Source organism: Tamandua tetradactyla, chromosome 16 (assembly GCF_023851605.1).
Source record: "Tamandua tetradactyla isolate mTamTet1 chromosome 16, mTamTet1.pri, whole genome shotgun sequence".
NCBI classification, from domain to species: domain Eukaryota; kingdom Metazoa; phylum Chordata; class Mammalia; order Pilosa; family Myrmecophagidae; genus Tamandua; species Tamandua tetradactyla.
The window spans coordinates 48109945-48131450 of NC_135342.1; the positions used below are offsets into that span (position 1 = coordinate 48109945).

Below are 21506 nucleotides of genomic sequence, written 5' to 3' on the forward strand. Positions count from 1 at the left end.
AGCTCGGGGAGGCGTCTGTCCCTCCGTCATCACGGCCCCCTCTCCCTGAGTTCTATGCCCTGCTTATATACCTGCCTGGGTTGGGCTGGGGTGGCAGAAGGTCCTGGAATGCCTGAATGCAAACACCTCACTTTCACTTCTCGGGAGGGGTGGAGAGGTGGGGCAGAATACTGCCAGAAGTTTAAGGTCTGGGGTCCTGAGCTCCTGGAATACAGATTATCAAAGTCAGGGCTGTTTATATCTCCTACATGTGCAGCACATGCTTTGTCTCTCATCCCACAACCACCCTGCAAGCAAGTGCCCTTGTACCCATTTTACAGATGAGGAAGTGAGCACACAGAGAGATTAATTAGCTCACCGTTTCATAGGAGGTAAACTGGGAGCTTGTGAGGCATGAGCATCAGGGTTTTTGCCCTGTTGACATGTTTGTGCTAACTAGAGGCTACAGCTCTGGCTCCTGTTGGGGAGTCCTGGCCTCAGAAGTTCAAGGCCAAGACAGGTGAAGTCCCCCCACCTCTCCGGCGATGTGTGGAGGGCCTGAGCAGGTCTTCAGTCTGAGCCTGGGCCTGGGAAGAGCCTGACCCTGGAGATGTTGGAAACAAAGAAGGGAGTGAGGAGGGCGCTGCTGAGAGGACCCCTCATCTGGGGAAGGGGTTAGAGGAGTGAGTCCCAGGTGAGGTGCATCTTTGCCCTGTGGCCGCCTCTGCCTCCCCAGCCCTCTGTGTGCCCCTGGGGCCACAGATTGCCACACCTGACCCTACCACTCGCCCGGGGGTCACCTGCACACCCCCACTGCTTCAATCTCGGCTGGCAGCTGTGCCTGCATGGAGTTCTTTCCGCTCCTGCAGTCTTAAAGAGGTACAATATTACGGGGTGCCTTGTTCCGTGGCTTCGAGGGTGCAAGCTCTTTCCAGACTTCTCCGGGAACCCGGGAGATTGTCACACGCTCCACCACGCAGGTCAAACACCCAGCTTCTGGCTGCTGGGTAATTCACTCACTAAACGGAGAGAGGGTGCCATATGACGCCGCCCTCCCCCCACCTCCTTACCACTCTTCCGACATTCCCTACTACTCCTTCAAGGCAGAGTTGGGCAAGGCTGGGAGACGGAAAGACGGAAAAGGGGGCGCGGAGGGGGCGCGACTCCCGGCCTGGCTGGAGAAGCGGCGGAAACGAGGCGCGGAGCGGCCCTTTTGTCCTGTAGAGGGAGCTCCAGCCCCAAATTTCCCGCTCCCTCTCCCTGCCCGCGCGTCCCGTCCCCCTGCGCCGCGCCCTCGGAGAGCCGCTCCTTCCAGGGCACCTGGGGAAAACCCACTAAGGTGCCAGGATGCACAGGTGCCTCCAGAATCCCGGTCCCCACACCCTAGTCGAACTGGGCACAGTCACCCTGGGTTCTCCTTGGCTTCATACTCCCTCCCACCTTCCCCCAGCCCCCACCTTCAGCGCTGCCTTTACAAGGAGTGGTCTGGGGGTGCAATGTGGTTGCAAGGGCTTGAAGCTGGAGTGGCACAGCTTCTTATAGAAAACTAAGGAAACCACATCTGTCCCTATCTCAGAACGGGGTTGGGGGTGTGTGTGTGGCGGTGATGAGAATTTCCCTCTGCTTCCGGACCCTTCTCTAAGTCCCTTTGCTATGTCACCAGAGAAGGCCCCAGACGCTCCCGTCGACTCGCGAGTGGACCCAGCTCCACGCTGCTCCTCGGGAATCTTGCCCCGGGTTCCCACCTGTCTCCCCGCCCTTAGTCCCAGGTGTCCCAGGTAATTCTCAGTGTCCTCTCCTCCTGCGGCGCCCCAGCCCCGCCACTGCTCCTGCCTTTCCGCCTTCTCCGCTGATCCGGGGACTCGTGCAACATCGGGAGAAAAACAAAACACAGAACCACCACCAAACAGATCCGTCTAGCGGCAGACAGGCCGATTATAGTCAAAGTGGCAACAGCTCATTTATTTAGCCAAAAATAGATACTTTCTTGTACAATTTGGTTCACACATATGTACATTTTCCTGTATATACAAAAAAAAAAAAAAAAAGAAGAAGAAGACCCTCTCAGATGCGCTTATTCTCTCGGAAACTCCACCCCTCAAAAACCAACCGAACAAACCCCACAGCTCAGCTAATCCGGGGGTACAGAAGCGACATGGGGAGGGCTGGGAGACATTTTATTTCTTGTTCTTTGTTTAGTTTTCTTTTTTAGGTTTTCATACACGGACATGCTTTCAAGTCGTTAACTATAGAGAGCGATTTTTTTTTTTTACATTTATTACAACGATTTAAATTTTTTTTTTTTTTTTAAAAGAACTAGGATGAGGAGAGAGCTGACAAGACCAGAGCCGCGTCCAGGTGGTTCTGGGGCCTGGAAGAGAGAGACAGTGGTAGCAAAGGAGGTGAGACTGGGGGGCGCTGAGGCTCTCTAAGGCGGGGAGATCCTGGGCCAGGGAAGTAAATCAATGCAAAATTGCGTCTAACTGTAGATATGTGTGTTCAGGTTTAACCATAAGATGGGCGGGGGGCGTCAGGAGGTACGGGGCTGGAAGGGGGCGAGGGTGCCAGTGAGTCGGCCTTCCCCGCCAGGGATCGGTCGGCCCGACCAAGGCACAGATTCACCCTGCACCCTCTTTCCATGCCGCACCCCAGGTGTCCTGGCTGGAGCTGACGAGAGTCTTGGTCCGCTGGGGCTACAAAGGAGTGCGCTTGGGCCACTTTTAAAACCGCATCCCAGCCGGCTCCCCCGACCCTGGGGCAAAAGCCAGCGTCCGGCCTGCCCTTCCCACCATAGCCCCCCACTTCCCTCCCCGACTTCGGGTCTCTTACCGCCTGGGCACCGGCTGGAAAGCTGTTTTTAGTAACTTTTTCTCCACTTCCAAGGCACTACAGCGATCTAAGGGAAGCGGGGGAAGAAAGAGGCCTTTAAAGTGCTGCGTTCTGGTGCACAAGGCCGCGGGCAGCAGGCACCGAGAGGTCTGCGCCCCGCGCCCCTGGGGCCGCGATCATCTTCGCTTGGGTCCGGACCCCCAGAGCACGCCCCCGCCCTTGGCGCCCCGCGCTGGGCAATCACCTGTTCCGCCCTCGGGCTCCGCAGGCCGAGCGAAGGCGGCGGCGGCGGCGGCGGCTGCGGCCGGGTGGCCCGCGGCTCCGGGAAGTCCCAGCAGGTGCGGAGGGGCCGAGCTGAGCAGGGAGAGCGGGTGCGGGCGCGGGCCGGGCGGCGGGCCTGGAAACGGCCGGCTGGTCCAAGTGGGGAACTTGCCCAGCGGCGCCGAGACGAGTCTGTGAGCCGCGGCGGCGGCGGCGGCCGCAGCAGCAGCAGCCGGAGAGAGCTGCAGGGCTGGGGGCGCGACGGCAGCCCCCGGGGGAGATCCCCCAGCGCCCGGAGGCGAGCGGCGCGGGTTGTCCGGGCTTGTGGCTGTCTCTGCCAGGGACCAGATTTTGGGCTTCTGCAGGGTGGAAGCGGGCGCCGGGGCGGGAGCGCAGGGGTCCAGGCCGGCTGGGAGCGAGGGCGAAGACGGCCGGGTCGCAGCCACCCGCGGTGGCGCCGGGGCTAGGCTTAGGACCGGCGGTGGCCTCTCCTCCAAGCCCTCGGAACTATCGTCCGAGTCGCTGTTCTTGGAGTCCGAAATGGGCCCCAGGCAGAGGTCGCCGTCCCTGCGCGTTGCCCCAGCCAGGGCCAGTTCAGGCCCGGCGGCCGCGCCGTCTAAGTTCTCCAAATCGATCTCCTCGTCTTCGTCGTCGTCCGCCAGGCCCTCGCCCCCCGTGTCCTCCTCCTCCCCCACGAGCTCCTCCTCCTCCAGCTCCAGCTCGCGTTTGCCTTCCTCCTCCTCCTCCTCTTCGTCTTCCTCCTCGCGCTCGCTCCCGTAAGCGTTGCCCTCCTCGTCGGTGCGGCTGCGGGGCGCCCACGTCATCTTGTTCTCCTTCTTGAGGCGCCGGCGCGCGTTGGCGAACCAGGTGGACACCTGGGTGAGGGTCATCTTGGTGATGATGGCCAGCATGATCTTCTCGCCCTTGGTGGGGTAGGGGTTCTTGCGGTGCTCGTTGAGCCAGGCCTTGAGCGTGCTCGTGCTCTCCCGGGTGGCGTTCTTGGGACGGGACGGGTCCCCAAACTGGTACTGGCCGTATGGGTAGAAGGCGGGGTGCGGGTGCGGAAACGCGGCGGCCGCTGCGGGATGCTGCACCCCGGGGCTGTCCTTCAGCTCATACTGTGCGCCCTGTACGCACATGTAAAAGGAAGGAGTAACGCGCCGAGGAAGCGCAAGTAAGCCCCAGCCGTAGCCGCCTCCACCCTCCCCGCCCGGGCCCGGCTCTACTCCCGTGCGCTCACCTCGCCTCCTTCTCCCCACCCCCGCGGGGCCCCGGAGCTTACCAGCTGCGGGAAGATGGGCAGCTCCGCGGCGTAGGGCAGGAAGGCACCGTAGCCTTGGGCAGCCGCGGCCGCTGCAGCGGCCGCGGCATAGGGCGCCCCATATACGGACGAAAGCACATTCGACAGGGACCCCGAGGCGGCCAGCTCCGTGGCTCCGGTGCCCGGGCCGCCTCGGGTCCCCGCGCTGCCGCCACCGGCGGCCCCCGGGCGCTCGGGCGGGTAGAGCGGGCGGATGTACTGGTATCCGAGCTGAGGGAAGGACATGTTGGCCCGCGGGGCACGGACGGAGAGGGGTCCGGCCCCCAGGGCCGCCCTGCTCAGCGCCGCCGGCGGACTCCGGAGCGCATTGGGGGCTGGGCCGGGCTGGGGCCGCTCTGCCTGCCGCGCTGCGCTCGGCGCTCGCCTATTGATCTGCTCCTCCGCGGCGGCGGCGGCGGCGGCGGCGGCGGCGAGGAGCCAGGTCAGGTCCGAACAGATTGGCGGAGATTCCCGGGGCTCCGGGCTCTGATTGACATTTCTGCGGGACCGCAAGCCCCTCCTCTCGGCGCCGCGCTCCCTCCTCTCCGCAGCCGGAGCTGCCTGCGCCCGCTCCGCGTTCCTCACTGCCCTCCTCTCCCGGAGCAGTGTCGCGCCTCGCTTCCTTCGCCCTCGTCTAGTTTTCACTCCCCCTCCTCGCCCTTCCTCTCCCCTCCCCTCCCCGCGCTCCTCTTCCCCCCAGGATCGCTTCCGCTCTTTCGGGCTGTTTCTCTCTCCTGGACCCTAGGAAACTCTTTTTCTCTTGTTTCCCTTTCTCACTCTTCCCTCCCCCTCCTTTCTATTCCCTTCCCTCTTTCTTCTCTTGCTCCTTCTTTTTAATCTTTCTCCACTCACACAACCTTTCCCCTCCCTCCGGCCTATGCGCCCTGGGCTGAGGCGGCTAGAGTTGTGGACACTTAGGGTGCTGTGCGGGGGGTGGGTGTTGGTATCTGTGTCTGTGTGTCCGTCCCCGCCCCCCCCCCCCCCCCCGTCGCCCTTCCCTAAATCTCGGGTCTGACGTCGCGCCCTCTTATTCGACTTTTCCTCGCATCTCCTCCCGGAGTCGCCAATCGCCGGGGCGCCTTACAGTGGAGGCCGCCCACCCCCGCGGACACCGCGCGCAGGGCGGAGCGGGGCGGGGGCTGGAGCTCGGGCGCTCCGAGTGCCTCCCCGCCCCTCCTGCCCGCGCCGGGAGGGGGAGCGAAAGGCGCAGGGACCGGGGTTAATACCGGGTCAGCGCTCCACTCCCGCCCCTCGGTGCCTCTCCCTGGGCCGCAGCGCGGACCCCAGGCCCGGGCAAGCACTGGGCCTCTACTCGGTCCAGGCCGGTTCCCCAGCCCGCACGCCTGACTCCCGGCCACACTCCGCGGCGTAGGGAGGGAGGAGAGGGAGAGTGTGTTTCCGTCGCGTCTTCAAAGGCCATCTCACTGCCCAGGGGGCGACGCAGCCCCCTACCCAGAAAGACCAAATCCTGAAATTACCCACATTAACACTGCCTCAGTGTGGGTGCGAAACCCTAATTAGGAATGGCGGGTCCCGCCCGGGAATTGAAGACAGACGCCCCGGGGGTCCTGGGGAACGGCGACTGGAATGAGGAGCCTGCCGGCGCCCTAAACGGGAGTGGCTTGTGGGTCGAGGCACAGAGCCGGGCGGTGGCGCCTCCAAGAACTTTCGGAGAGCGCTTCGAGAAGTTTCTGTATTGGCGCTTTCAGTCTGTAGAGATCCTTGGTTTCACTATTCCGCCCCCTCCCCCCCCTCCCCCGCTTCCAGGTCCCCGAGCCCACCAGTTTTATGGTGTGTGGTTTTCCCTTTCAAAGGTCCTCCCAGCGCCTCGGGTGAGGATGGATGGGAAGCGAGATTTTTAGTTTTATGGAGGACTATTTCCTAAATCAAACCTGAAATCCCAGTATCTGGGCGCCCACCTTCGCCGATAAGTGTGTGCAGCCGAGAGCCGGATTGAAATTCCCGGAATTGCAGCTGCTCCTGGCTAAACGCTTTAGGCCCCTGCAGCCACCGACGCGCGGGCCCGGCCTGCGGCAGGCGCATCCCAGGGTCGATGCGGGGGCTGCGACTGGGCAGCCAAGTTACCAGCCCCGACTCGGAGGCGGCAACGTGCCTCCTAGAGCTAGCTGATCGCGCAATCGAATCCTAATTCCACCGTAGTGGAGGGATCGAAGGTGCTGGACCCTGGCTATCTCCGGTCAGAAGCAGCTGTGGGGAGCCTAAGTCTGGAATGAAGGGTTGTTCCGCCTCTGGCGTGTGCTCACTTGTGACCCCACCCCACTCCCTGTCCCCGTCCACCAGTCTTCACACACAGGTCGGCGAGTCCAGTAGGGTGAAAGCTGAGAAAATTGAGGGGAAGACAGTTTGGGGCAACCAGGTTTGGGGTTCAGTGGGGGAAACCGGGGTCTGGCCTTCTCAAATTGGACCACAGTTGTTTCTCCCTTGTCCACTCCCCACCCGCTGTGCCTGGGGCCGGGAGTCGGCCTTAGCTTGAGCCTTCCCAGAAAGGGAGCCATCATGAACTGCGCTAGCCTTGGGATGTCTCCCCAGGCGCCTGATTTTGTTTCTGGTTATACTTCCAAGTGAGTGTCATGGGAATCTTGGACTCACTTTCTCGAGAAATATTCTGGAATTACAAAACTGAGGGAAACATTATTTTCCTCAGGATGTTTGCTGGGTGTCAGTCCTCGAGCCTCGATGACCCTGACGTCCTAGAATTTGTTCAAAGTGATGGCACCAGACCAGGAGTCGAGAGCAAGATTCACAGGTGGGGTGGGGGGGACTGGGGCTGCTCTGTTAGTGCTAGGGGAAACGCCCGATATTTAAGTCAGCTCTTCGAGAAGGAAAAGGAAAAAAAACCAAAACAAAAAAACCCAACAATGAGCCTCGGAGACGCTCTTTACGCATAAACTAGCTATGGACCTGGCCGCGCCGGACTGAGGCCGGCGGTAAAGGGGCCAGAGGAGGGGCGAGGTTGTTGTCAAAACTAGCTATGCTGGCCCCGAGGCGTACGTGGTCCAGAGGGTAAGCCTCCAAACCCAGACGCCGACCCAAGAGTCTCACTTAATTGGATCCCTCCCAGCGCCCCAGGCCCGGAGCGGAAGCGGCCTTCTCTCCACCCCAGTGCTCCAGCTGAGATCAGCCCTGCCCTGGCCGGGGCGATCCGCGCCGCTCGTCGAGACCCGCGTTCCCGGCAGCCTGGCCCCGTCGTGGCCCTGGCTCCCAAGGAGATCGAACCAATGAAGCCCGGCTTGGGACCTAACTCGCGGGTCCGAGGGTAACCGAGCCTTTTCCAGGGATTTTAAATCCAAGAAATTAGGTCAGAGTGACGCACTCGCACAGGGAGGAGAAGCAGGTGTATGGGAAAGTTGATCTGAGAAAGACATGCGCGCACAATCGCGCCGCGCGCAGAAGCTTTTCCATATTCTCTCCTTCTTCCAAATTCCCAGCGAATAAAGCGCGTGGGAAGCTCGCGGTAGACGCCCTCTCACTGCGGCCCAGGGCGCAATGAGTGCACGGAGAGGATGTCCAGCGCACACACTTGGCACACACAGTGGATGCGCTCAACGGGAGTTGCGGCCCGACGTGTGCCCAGCGCCCTCGGCCCACCAGTGCGGGGCTGCGCTGCGCACGGCACTGGAGCCCCGAGCCACCAGTCCCCTTTCCTGCCCCCTCCTCGGTCAGTTCCACGGTGCGCACGCGTCCCCTTCAGAGGTCGTCGCTCCAGCTTTGTGTCGCCTTGCCGAGGCCCCATCTTCTGTCTTTTTCTCCCAGGCCGGGAGTCCCCGCGCCGCGGCGAGGGCCGGCGCGCCCTTAGCTTCCTGCCGCCGCCGCGGCGCGCGCTCCCACCGCTCCCTCCCCCCGCGCTCGGGTTACAGGTTAATGAAATGCTCGTTTTCCTCAGTCATTTGTTTTGTTTTCCTGCAAAGTTCTGATAAGTAGCTAACCAACGAAGCTTGTAATTACAATCTTACAGAAACCGGGCCGATCTGTATATAAATCTCACCATCCAATTACAAGATGTAATAATTTTGCACTCAAGCTGGTAATGAGGTCTAATACTCGTGCATGCGATAATCCCCTCTGGATGCTGGCTTGATCAGATGTTGGCTTTGTAATTAGACGGGCAGAAAATCATTATTTCATGTTCAAATAGAAAATGAGGTTGGTGGGAAGTTAATTTCTCTCCGCTCTGTGAAGCGTAGACAAGAATTTAATGATTTAATTACAGTTGTAAGCCCTTTCCATGAGACTTAAATTGAGCTGAGAATATTTTTTTCCTTCTCTCTCTCCTCTCTCTCCCTTTCCCATTCTCTCTCTCCGCTATTAGCAGCCGCACGGTCGCCCGAGTGCGAGGCCTAGCGCCCGCACCCGGAGGGATTTGTATTTGGCCCAGGCGTCGGGACCCAGCATCCCAGGTGGCTCGGGCCGGGGCTCTCCAGAGCCTCCCTGGGATGGGCCGCCGCTCCCTACAAGCCGCCGGGGCCTCGGAGGCCAGCCTTGGGCCCGAAGAAGCGCTGGGGAAACTTTGGGGGCAACTTTGCCAACTTCGCTCTCGGCTAGGGAGAGGCTGCTCGAGCAGCCGCGACAGGGGTGGCTACGGTTCTCGGGGTGGGTCCCTGGCCAGGCCGGGCGCCCCCCGAACCGTTCCGGCTGCGGGAGGAGAAGCGCGGGATTGGCCCGCGGGCCTCTTGCTCCCCGCCTCCACCAGGAGCCTGCTCCTGGCCCCGCGCACCTGGGGCTCCCAGCCGCCAGCAACGCGCGGCGCCCAAAAGGGCCTGGATGAGAAAAACCTGGCCCTCTGCGCGAATGCTTTTATTTTTCTTCACTTCTCCAGGATCATCCTTTTCCCACCTGACTTGAGCAATTTCGCTCCCCCTTCCTTTGTTGTTCTCTACCCTCTATCTCTTGAACTTTCAATATATTCGATTTCTGGATCATTCATTTTTTCTTCACCTTCCCCCTTTCCTTCATTCGTTTTTTCTCGGAAGTGCCATTTGCTTCGCTTTCCTTAATTCTGCTCCCCCATCCCCCTGTTTGCTGTCTTTTTCCCCCTTTCCCTTACTCCGTGTCTGTGCAACACATCCTCCCACACCCAACCCCAATTCTCGCTCATTCTTTCCCCCTCTTTCACCCTAATCCTCTCTTATTTCCTTCTTCGGTTTCTTGCTCTGCCTCTAAGGCTCTTCTCTTCGTGTGTTTTCTCTCTTCTCCTGTCCCTCTCGGGATCTGTCCCCTACCCCGGTGGATATGCCGCCCCCCTCCTCATCCATCACGGGAGATGAATATGTCGCCTTATTGGATGACGAGGCCAGAGCCGGGTGATGGGGCTCGGCCAGCGTCGCGCCTTTTCTTCATGCATATTGAGGAGATGGTAATGAGCGCGTTTGCATTGTTGCATGGAAATGTTGCGTTTCCTACCGCAGTTTGGAGAGGACCAGGGTGGCGCGGGCCCGAGCGAGCCCCGCGGTGGGCATCGGGCCTGGCGGCCGCAGCTGCTCCTCACCGAGCTCGCGTGCGCCGGGGGCCGGGGGAGGCGGTGACCTCGCCAAGCGCCCGGCCCGGCCGCCGCCTGCTCCGACTGCTCCACGAAGACCGGCCGCGCTGCCCTCATTAAAGCCTCGTTACGGGAACACCCGCCTGGCTCGTCATGGTTCCTCCCTGCCCCCCTGCCCACGGGCCTCTGAGCCCCCTCCCCTGATGTTTAGAGGCCTGTGATGGAGCGCCACTAGGAAATTAGTGCCTGACAATGCCGTCTAATGGCAATAAATTGTTTGCGATTCCGAGAGACACGTCGTGGGATCAAACACAGCCGCATTGTGTACCCCTGCTCCGCTTTCTCCTCGTTAATCTTGGAGGCGCGTTGGCACTGCCTGGCCAGGGAAGACTCCTCGGCTGTCGGGAGTCAGACCTCGGCAGGGGCAGACTCGACCCGGGGGATCCAGGGACCGACCCTCTCGGAGAAGGTCGGCTGAGCTGAGAACAGACCCAGGCGTCTTTCAGAGAGGGGAAGATTTGTGGAAGTCAGGAGCTTCCACCGCGCAAATTCTGTGTTGGGTTCAGAGGGAACCGCCTGACGCCTTGCTGGGAAATCCGAGGGCCCTTGAGCCCGACTCTAGGCACAGCTGCCGGGAAACCCCTAGACTTTAATAAACATGTGCACTAATTCCCCAGGTCTCTTCTCTTCTCTATACTAGGGAAGTAGAGAGTTCTTGATTCAAAAACAAAAATTTCAAGGTTTGGCCTTGTTTGGAATTGCCTAGTGTGAACTTATCCAAACCTAAAGCCTACTACACACATTGACTTATCATTTTTCCTTAGATTGACTCATTTTAAAAACATAAATAGATGTTTTGGGGGGGAAAGGTTGGTTTTCTTACTATAAATTAAAAAGTAGCTATTACTCACATAAAAGGAAATTGTAAAAGATAAACCCAACAAAAGCAAGCACTGTTAGTACAGCAAGCCTGTGTTACTTACTTGGAAAGACTCATAGATGTGCGTGTGTGTTTGTGAGCTTAACTCGGTGTGGGAGATGTTACAGGCTGAATCTTTCTCGAAAGAAATGAGAGGATTGAAAAAGGAACGTTTCTCATTATTTAATGTTGATCAATTCTCTGTCCCTACACTACCTAAAATCATGTTCAAGACCTCAAAAGCTGCACTTGTTTAGGGGTTGCTGGTGCCATTCTAAGTTGAGTGTATTTAAGAAAATTTAGGATGAAAAATAAAACTGTAACATGTCGAGTTCTTATCATTCATCAATTAGTTGTGCTAAGCATTTTCAAACAGTGTCTATCATATTTAATTCTCACAATGGGCCCACCAGGGAGAAACTATCCAGAGCAGCCATGTATGGTTGTACAGGAAGTTTATTGTACAAGAGCAGCCGCTGAGGGCTTGAGAGGGGTGAAGTTCAAACCTCCAGCGCTCCCTAAGTTGTGTGCCATGGCTTAGGATTTTCCTGGAGGAAAAGAACAGGAAGTTAGGGTATGACCTAGCAGCAGCCGTGATCTCAAAGATGGGGAAACTGAAGCTTAGAGAGAATGGCAAAGCCTAGACTGGATCCCCTGTCTCTCTGATGTATTAAACTATGATCCCTCTGGGCGGAAGGTCAGTCTTTTGGAAGTGTGCTGCGAGTTTGGGAGGGGATACTGAAGACAAGTCTCTGGCTTGATGGAAGAAAAATGGCAACAGGGCTGCCTGACTTTACCTCCCTCTCAATCCTTATACTTGATACAATTGTTTTGGGGACCTGGGAAAAAATACTGGAGTCAGGGATCTATTATCCCCACTTAGGGCTGGGGGGAAGGTGCTCTGGTTCATTGTCTATGGGAATTTGGACTAGTTCCTTGCCTTCTTTGGTTCAGTCTCACCACTCAGGTTCATGAACCCGAGTTGCCTTGTTCTGATCCACACTGTTTGGAAAGTTCAGATTCTTAAAGGCAAGCTGAGGAATTGCTTTGCATCAGAGGTTGCAAATTGGAGATTACCTCTGGCCACAGACTTTTGTTCTTTGTTTTTGACCTCCATGGTGTTTTGTTTGTTTGTTTTTTGCTTTTAGTTGAACTGCTTGCCAACACTTGAAAAGTGGAAGCTTTTATATAAAAATCCAGATTAGGGAGTTTATTTGAAAAATTGGTAAAGCTAAAGGAGTATCAGGCTGATACTCCTTTATGAGAACAATCCCCTAGCATTCATAGCTATGCTCATTTACCCGATCTGCTTCCGTTTGCCCCAGTCCCTACTTGGCCCACTTCTTCCAGGCTGTAGGCAGTTGAGTTTGCTCGCCTGGCTTTGTATTCTCAGTTGGGAAAATGGGGCACCCTGGCTGGTAGATGCTGTTCCTCTAATGTGAAGGAAATGGCAGAGAGTGTGAGTTGGTTAGGAAACTATAGTGCCTCTTCTTTGCTTGACTCTCTGTCACTCTTGTTTAGCTGGAGAGCTGCTTTTCTTTAGTGGGGATGGTTGAGGACAGGGGTCTAGACGTCCCAAGAATGAAATGCTCTACCCCCTCCTAGAGGTTGTCCAGGATCTCTGGTTGGGCCTCTCCTCAAGCTCCTGGGAAGAAAATAGAAAGGCTGGTCTTACAGCAGAAATTAGGGGGGAGCCCCAGCCCCTTCTTGATTTCCTCTCCCCACCTTCAACCCCTTCTAGGCTCCCCCTTCTTTCTTGTTCTTTTTTTTTTTTTTGGCCTTGGGTAGACTTTGGGAATTGAACCCAGGTCTCTGGCATAGCAGGCAATTCTGCCACTGAGCCACGTTGCACCACCCTCCCCCTCCTTTCTTGATTCCTGTTTTTAAGTTTGATGCCTTAAAAATGTCAAACCAGAATGTTTGCTTCTTCCCCCCTTCCCTTCCTTTCTCTTTGCAACAAATATGTGTCAAGTGCCAGGAAATGTGTGGTCCTGGGGATAGAGGCCTGAACTAGATAGAAAAGGGCCCTATTCTCACGAAGCTTGTGTTTTAGTGGGGCAGTCAGATACTAAGCAGGAAAACAAGCAAGACAATCTGAGGCTATGTCAGGTTCCACAAAACAGCACAAACAATAAGAAAGTGAGGCGATAGTGCAGGGGTGGGGAGGCTGCTACTCTAGATGGCATAATCAGGGGAAGGATTTGTGAAATGACATTTTGGCTGAGAAGGAAAAGTCACGAGAAACCTTGGGGAAGTGTATTCTAGAGCTGCTGGATCCCTTACGGTTGCCACCAGCTGCAGGTGGCTATGGAGCACTTGGAATGTGGCTGGTCCAAATCGAGATGTACTGCAAATGGAAAATACACACTGGATTTCAGAGACAGTATAAAACTAAAAGAATGTAAAAAGCCTGATTAATTTTTCAATATTGGCTCCATGTTGAAATGATAATATTTTGGCTTTCTTGGATCAAATACAATACACTGCTAAAATTAATTTATGTGTTCTTTTTACCTTTTTGAATGTGGTATCCAGAAAATTTAAAATTCTATTTGGAGCTCATAGAATATTTCTATTCCACTGGGTTGTTCTAGACAGAGGAAACAGTAAGAGCAAAGCCTCTGAGGAAGGGAATGAGCTTCATGGGCTTGGTAGCTCTGTACTCAGCCCACATGGGGATATTTATTTGGTGATCTTGCTAGACCTAGAGAGCTGAGCTGGGAACCCGTGTTGAACAAGCGTTCATTATATGGGTCTTTTTTCCTCTTTTCCTAAAGTTTAGAGGGAGGTCATGAAAGCCAGATGCCTCCTTTCTCCTTTCCAGCCCCATCTGGTTTTGAGGAAAACTTCAAATGGAGAGAGAAGGCCCAAACGGCCCATCCTTTTCACTTGGTGTATCTATCTCTCCATCTCCTGAAGCTTTTCAGCTTGAAGGACTTGGAGCTAGGGTTATCTTCATCAGCTTCCTTGTCTGCTCATGGCTGGTACCAAGGGCATGGTATTCTAGAGCAGAGACCCCCAACCCACAGCTTGCAAAGTGAACTTCAAGGGCCTGTGTTCACTCATCTCTTAAGTTAGACCTTTGTTCTTCTCAGGCAAAACTGTGGCCTGGGGATTAACTCTGGCATATTTTGTTTGTCTTGCACAATTAAAAAATTCATTTTAGGTGTTGCTGTGTCAGTCAGGCTAGGCTAGGTTTTGCTGCAGTAATAAATAAATCCCAAATCTTAATGGCTGATAAACACTCACTCTACATGTTGGTTATGGCTCCAGTCTCTGTCATCTTCACTCCATGATCCAGGCTGACAGAATAACTTCCATCTGGAGTGTTACTAAATGTCACGACCAAGGGCAAAGACAACACAGTGAACCACACACTAGCTTTTAAAGCTTCTACCTGGAAGTGATGCGTGTTATTTGTGCCCATATTTCGTTGGCCAATGCAATCATGTAGCTATGCTTGAATTCAACAAGGCAGGGACGTATGAACCCTTGCAGGATGAAACACTTTACAGGACACCTTTTATGTGCCACTTCAAATCCTCTTAGACTCACCTCCTGTTCCAGCCAATGCTTCAACAAGCTTTGAGTAGGTCAATCTAACAGCACCTACCATACACATCTTGCATCTCTGATGCTTTGGTCTGGATTGTGAGCCAGAACTTGATGGTACTCACACACCTGCAACCTGGAAGTGCAGGGGAGCTAACACCTGGTGGGGGCAACCTTGGCCAAAGGGAGAGGAAACTGATAGATAAATGCCCCTTACCTCTCTGGGAAGGCATCTGAGAAGTGTGCCATAAGCTTTTTGAAGGATGTGGCAAGGTCAAGCATCTCTAGCAATGGTCAATCCAAAAGCACTTTCCTGTGTGGCTTTCCTTCCTTCCCTGCTTCACTTCCTTGGTCTTGCACTCATATGTGGGACCAGTTCCCAGAACAAACCACCTGCGTGTGAGCCTTTGCCTTAGGACCTGCTTTTGGGGAAAACTAAGCTCAGACAGAAACAGAATAGGTAAAATAGTAACACCATCTTACTATTGCCCGTACTTAAAAATTAGGAAATCAAATTTAAAATTCCATTGTTAAGTTCTTTTTGAAGAATCAGATCTGGCAGCATTGGACCCAAATTCTAGCAAGCCCACACTGAGCTAGGCTTGTGTAGGGATAGTAGGTCCCTTTGGATGGGACCCAAGCTGACTGTTGACCGTATTTGCTATTGGGAGGTGGGGGCTTTTCATTTTTTCAGGCTGCCTGGTGACTCCAGCAAACATTTAGCTTTTTGATCTCTTATAGGGACGATTAGTTGAGTTAGATAGTCGTGAGGACATGGAAACCTTTTCTATTATTTAGGGATCTTCCCCACTTTTTTGCTTTGTTTTGTTTTCTTATTTTGGCAGTGCCAGGAGGGCAGGGTCAGTATCTCTCTTGTCTCAGGCTTAGTCCAAGCTTGGTACATTGAGTGACAGAATGAATGACTGTGGTAGCAGCCTCCAAGGTGGTCCCCAAGCAGCCCCAGCCCGTGGTATCATGTCCTACTGTAATGCCCTCTCTACAGGCTGGACCTAAGTGATTTGCTCCTAATACATAGAACACAGCAGAAGCAATGGGATGCCACTTCTGAATTAGGTTATAAAAAGACTGGCTTCCTTCTTGGCACTTTCTGACTCGCTCTCTCAGATCCCCAGCTGCCATCTTGTGGGAGCTTTCAGCCCGTGAAGAGCTCACATGGCGAGGAACCTGTCAGCAACCACACGTGTGTGTTTGAAAGCAGCTTCTCCAACCCCAGCTGCATCTTCAGGTGACTCCAACTGAGAACTTGGCCACCACCTCCTGAGAGCCTCTGAGCCACAGGACCCAGCCAGGCCTCACCTGGATTCCTGAGCCTTAGAAACTGTGAAAGAACAAATATCTGTGGTCTGAAGCCAAGCACTGGCAAACTTGAGACCACGGACTGGCCTGGCTGCCTGTTCTGAAAATAAAGTTTATTGGAAAACTCATTAGTTTACATATTGTCTATGGCTCCTTTCATGCTATAATGACAAACTCAAGTAGTTGTGGAGATCGTGTGACCAGCCAACCTAAAAACGTTTACTACCTGGCCCTTCAAGGAAAAGTTTGTTGTTCCCTATTTTAAGTGATTGTGACACAGCAACAGGTAACCAATGCAAAACTTTCAAATCCAGAACAACAGGTTTAACTGACCTTGTAAGTCTGGAGGAAGGGTTTACTTAGCTTAATTTAGTAGGTATTAGCTGAGCGTTCATATTCCAGAATGATGTATTTGTTCCTTCATCCATTGCCCCCTCCAGCCTTCCCTTGATTTCTGGCACACTGTAGGTGTGGCCAAAAGTGTGTGGATTTAAATTGGCTTTTGGAGGCTGGAGTTAGGGTGATCTTGAGAACACAACAGAGAATTCTATAATCATGGGGGGTAAGTGGGGGCACTAGATGTGTTTCTCTGGTAGGATAACAACCCCAGCCATTTTGTTGGTGTGTACATGCACAGTGAAATTGGGTGTTAAAATACTGTAACACACCTGTCCTGCCTTACCCTACTGCCCCAGCTGTCCTGCCCTTCTCCCTGGGCCTAGGGTCCATAGCCACAGGGCATGAAGCATGGCCCAGCGGGAGTCTCCTGACTTTCTGGGGTCCACTCCTATTGGTCAGCTCCCATGCCATGCCGATGGTTTAATACCCCTGGCCACCTATCACTTCCAGCTACACCATCCATTTGGTCTTAGAACATAGAAAGAGGAAGGCAAATCCCCACTACTCTACAGGGCCAGACTTCAGGGAAGAGATTCCCCTATAATGCTTTCTGCATGAAGGAATTCGTAGGTGTTTATTGAACTTTTGCTCCTTTTGGGGGTGGGGAAGGGAAGAGGATGCAAAGAAGAACAAGATGTGAGTTCCAGCCTCAAGGAGAGGATAACCTGTTTGCATATGACTAATCCTAACTCAGCAGGAGGGTCCAGACCAGGCTTGTAGCCTTGGCCAGGTGACGTAAGTCTCAGTTTCCTCATCTGTAAAATGGTGACAATAATAGTTCTTAACTTGTAGCATTTTAGTGAGGAAAGGTTAGCACATTTAAAGTGCTAACAATAATGCTTTCTACTTAATAAGCACTCAATAAATATTAGAAAACATTATCACATTCCAGGGACAAAATTAGGCTCAGAGACATCACGATAAGTGCAAGATATGTTTAGTAAACATTTCTTGAGCACCAACTGCGTTCTGGGCTCTGGCTTAGACCAAGTGCTTGCAGACGAGGTTGGCTTCATGGCATGTCTACGAGGGCCCTGAGCTTGCTTAGCTGTGCTGTCACCATCTTGCATGTTCTCATAATTTTTAAATAAGAGTCCCTGCATTTAATTTTGCACTGGCCCTGAACACAGAAGTGGGTAAGTTCCCATCACTGGGCAGGTGGATGGGTCAACCGGAATTATGTTACGGAGATATAAGCATTCTGGTTGGGTGAAAGGAGCCAAGAAGACTTGCCTGAGGCTTCAAAGAAACCACCGCAAAGAAAGGCCAGGTCTGTGCTATACCTCCAGCTAAGCCCAGAGAGGAAAACCAGCAGGGAAACTGGGTTCTACGATTTCTTTGGTTAAGGGAATTCTGCTTATATTTATTTTCTGCAGGAGGAATGATGCGTTGAATTCTGAAATATTTTTGAAACCTTCGGAAAATCCCACTTTAATCACTGATGACAGTTTGACATTTTTCCAGCTGTTTAGAAGCCGTAGACAAGTCAGGTTGCTTGGCAGGGCTCAGGTTGGCATGCTGGGATGTGTGTGGATTCTCACCCCCTCCTCCTCTTGTAGCAGCTTGGTGGAAAAAGGAAAGGAAAAAACCCCAGGCTCTTGCAGCGTTCATGCCAGCCTGTGCCATCTGTATTTGGGGGGGGGGGGGCGGTTTCTCCTGAAAGTGAAATCTTAATTGACCCACTTTCCCCTTCCTTTTCCCAGCTCCATGGACTGACCTGTTTCTCACAGCATTCCACTTTGGTAGCTTTTGTATCTTTCCCTCATTAAATCTACCTTTAGGTTGGGAGCATTTGTTCTATTGGCCCCTTGGGTGCCAGTGAGAACCCTTTGTTTCCTCAGGTGTCTTTACAGGGATCTGGGTATGGATTATAACCCAGATTCCATGGGACCTGCCTCTGTCCGCAAATTCTGGCTCTGCCTCTTACTCTCTGGGGGCCTTGGGAAGTTCCTTAGCCTCTCTGTGCCTCAGTTTCCCCATCTGTGAAATGCTGTAAGGAGAATGAATTGACTGAATACATACCTGCAAAGTGTTCAGAACTCATAGTTATTTAACATATTCATTATAATTTTAAAATGTTTTATTGAGGTGAAATTCCCATAGTATACAATTAACCATTTAAAATTGTACAGTTCGGTGGTGTTTAGCATAATCGCGATGTGGTGCAACTACCGACTTTCTCCAGTTTCAATTTTTCAATCACCCCAGATAAACATTCTGTGTCCATTAAGTAATCACTCCCCATTCCCCCTTCCCTTGATCCCTGCCAAGCACTAATCTGCTTTCTGTCTCTACGGATTTGTCTGTTCTGAATATACCATAGAAAAGGAATCATGCAATATGTGACCTTTTGTGTCTAGCTTCTTTCAGTCAATATAATGTTTTTGAGGTTCATCTGAGTTGTGGCATAGGTCAGAATTTCATGCCTTTTACTGGCCAAATAATATTCCATTGTATGAATAGACCACATTTTGTTTATCTTTACACCTACTGATGGACATTTGGGCTGTATTGACCCATTGGCTGTTATGATTAATGCTGCCATGAACATTCTTGTGAACTTATTTTTTATTTTTATTTTTAAAAAAATTTATTAATTAAAAAAATTCAACAAATGAACTAAAACATTGACATATATAATCAGTAATTCACAATGTCATCACATAGTTGCATATTCATCATTTCTTAGAACATTTGCATCAATTCAGAAAAAGAAATAAAAAGACAACAGAAAAAGAAATAAAATGAAAACAGAAAAAAAAAAGATTATACGTACCATATCCCTTACCCCTCGCTTTCATTAGCATTTCAAACTAAATTTATTTTAACATTTGTTCCCCCTATTATTTATTTTTATTCCATATGTTCTACTCGTCTGTTGACAAGGTAGATAAAAGGAGCATCAGACACAAGGTTTTCACAATCACACAGTTACATTGTGACAGCTTTATCATTATACAATCATCTTTAAGAAACATGGATACTGGAACACAGCTCTACATTTTCAGGCAATTCCCTCCAACTTCTCCATTACATCTTGAAAAACAAGGTGATACCTACTTAATGCATAAGAGTAACCTCCAGGATAACCTCTCACCTCTAGAATCTCTCAGCCATTGACACTTTGTCTAATTTCGCTCTTTCCCCTTTTGGTTGAGAAGGTTTTCTCAATCCCTTGACGCTGAGTCTCAGCTCATTCTAAGGTTTTTCTCAACCCCTTGATGCTGAGTCTCAGCTCATTCTAGGATTTCTGTCCCACGTTGCCAGGAAGGTCCACACCCTTGGGAGTCATGTCCCACATAGACAGGGGGAGGGTGGTGAAATTGCTTGTTGAGTTGGCTGGAGAGAGAGGCCACATCTGAGCAACAAAAGAAGCCCTCTTGGGGGTGACTCTTAGGCCTAAATTTTAAGTAGACTTGACTTATCCTTTGTGGGGTTAAGTTTCATATGAACAAACCCCAACACTGGGGGCTCAGCCTATAGCTTTGGTTGTCCACACTGCTTGCGAGAATATCAAGAATTCAACTTGGGGAAGTTGAATTTCTCCCCGGTGAACTTATTTTTAAAGACATCTTTTCTATTTATTATTATGGATGGATGTGCAACTACCTCCTTCACCATATTGCTTTTCGTGAAAGCTAGCACACACACAGCATTTACTGCTGTTTTAACCTCTGTACAGATATAACCTCATTTCAATCTCAAAACAACCCTATGAGGTAGGGACTCTTGTTCCTCCCCCACTCCATTTTAGATATAAAGAAGACCGAGACACAGAGAGGTTAAGTACTTGTCTGAGGTCACCCAGCTATTAATGGTAGAACCAGGACTCACACTCAGGTCTCTGGCTCCAAAGTCCCCAGTCTTTACCACTGTGCTCAGCTAATATGTATACTTATCCTGTTGGACATTTAGGGATTTTCCTTTCTCAATTAAAAAACGACTTCTTATCAAAGCATAATATCCTACATGAAGTGCATGTATTGTACGCATGTAGAATGCATAACTTTTCACCAAGTGAGAACACCATGTAATCGGCATGCAGATCCAGACACAGAAGACGACCAGCTCTTCAGAAACTTCTTGGATCTTCTTCTAGTCACTTCCTCACCTCCTATGTAGCCACTAGCCCCACTTCCGACAGTATGGGTTAGTTTTTCTATTTTGCATTTCATGAAACTGTAATTATATAGTTTCATGAAATATGTGTATATATATATATTGCATTGTTTTGTTTCTGGCATCTTTCACTCATTATTGTTTGTGAGATTCATTCATAGTGTTGTAGACATTGTAGATCGTTTATTCTCAATTCATTTGCAGTTTATCTATCTATTCTACTCTGATGGACATTTGCATAGTTTTCTTGAATCATGGGCTTGGAACATTATAGTGTGTGCCTTTCGGTGGATATATATGGGCTGTTCTGTTGGGTGTACAGCTAAGTGTGGAAATACTGGATCCTATGAGATGTACATATTCAACATCAGTAGATACTGCCGGTCTCCTGAAGCTTTTTCAGGACATTGTGTGGTGCTGGGAAATGAAATTGGGGGCTGGGCATTTGAGGCATGATTTCTCTTTTTGGCAATTGACTGGAAATAAAAAACATGACATTTGGACCCGGTGAAAGGCAGAGTCATCCAGGCCTGCCAGGGGGCTTATTTATGGGGTTTTGTTAAACGTCCCACCTTTCTTTTAATTTCTGCAGGATATCCTTTTCCTGTAAAGTGGGCTGAAAGGGCAAACCATGCAGGTTTCATGATGTCACTTGTTAGGGCTGAAAGGAGTCAGCTGAAAGCAGTGGGCCCATGCTGAATCCGTGACCCCAGGCAGAGCCAACATCCTCGGAGGCCACCGCGCGTGACCCAGTGGAGTCCAGGGCAAACCAGACCCCTGCCATTTCTGAGCTTACAATCTCTTAGGGGCAGACATATAAACATGGACACTAATCACTTAAAAAATATTTCAAGGCATGATAAGAAAAAGAAAATAAAATCAGAAGATGGGAAAGAGGTGCTTGGGGACGGGGGCACACATTGGAGACAGAGCCCAGGGGAAGCTGGGGTTGAGGATATCATTAGTGGTCGTAGACATATCTGCTGACCAGGTCCAGCCTCACAGGCATAGAGATGTGAGTGCTCGGTTTAATGCTCTGTTCTTGCTGTCTTAAAAGTCTAAATAATTTTTGAAAAGGGCCCTGAATTTTCATTTTGCACTGGGCCCTACAAATTGGTCTTGTTGACTTATTGAAGTACCCGGAGAAGACGAGAAGAATCAAGCTGTTTCTTCTGGGTTGGGTGTGGAACAAAGAAACTGCAGGAGAAACACCTCCAATAGCTAAACCTTGAGGACAGCAAGGATGTCCTGGGTTTCCCCTTGCCCCTTCCCCTCTAACCTTAATACTCTGCATTGTACGAGCTCTGAACCTGGCTCTGAAGCTTTGGTGAGAG

General features: G+C 52.0%; 1 protein-coding gene across 1 annotated transcript; it reads right to left on the bottom strand.

Moving 5' to 3' along the window:
- Positions 1-1914: 1914 nt before the first annotated feature.
- Positions 1915-5321, bottom strand: IRX3 (iroquois homeobox 3). The gene is made up of 4 exons (XM_077132461.1): positions 4352-5321; positions 3053-4196; positions 2809-2875; positions 1915-2350 (listed from the first exon to the last, which is right to left on the bottom strand). Exons 1-4 carry the CDS (start codon positions 4613-4615, stop codon positions 2296-2298), a joined length of 1530 nt encoding a protein of 509 aa, XP_076988576.1. The 5' UTR covers positions 4616-5321; the 3' UTR covers positions 1915-2295.
- Positions 5322-21506: the final 16185 nt, after the last annotated feature.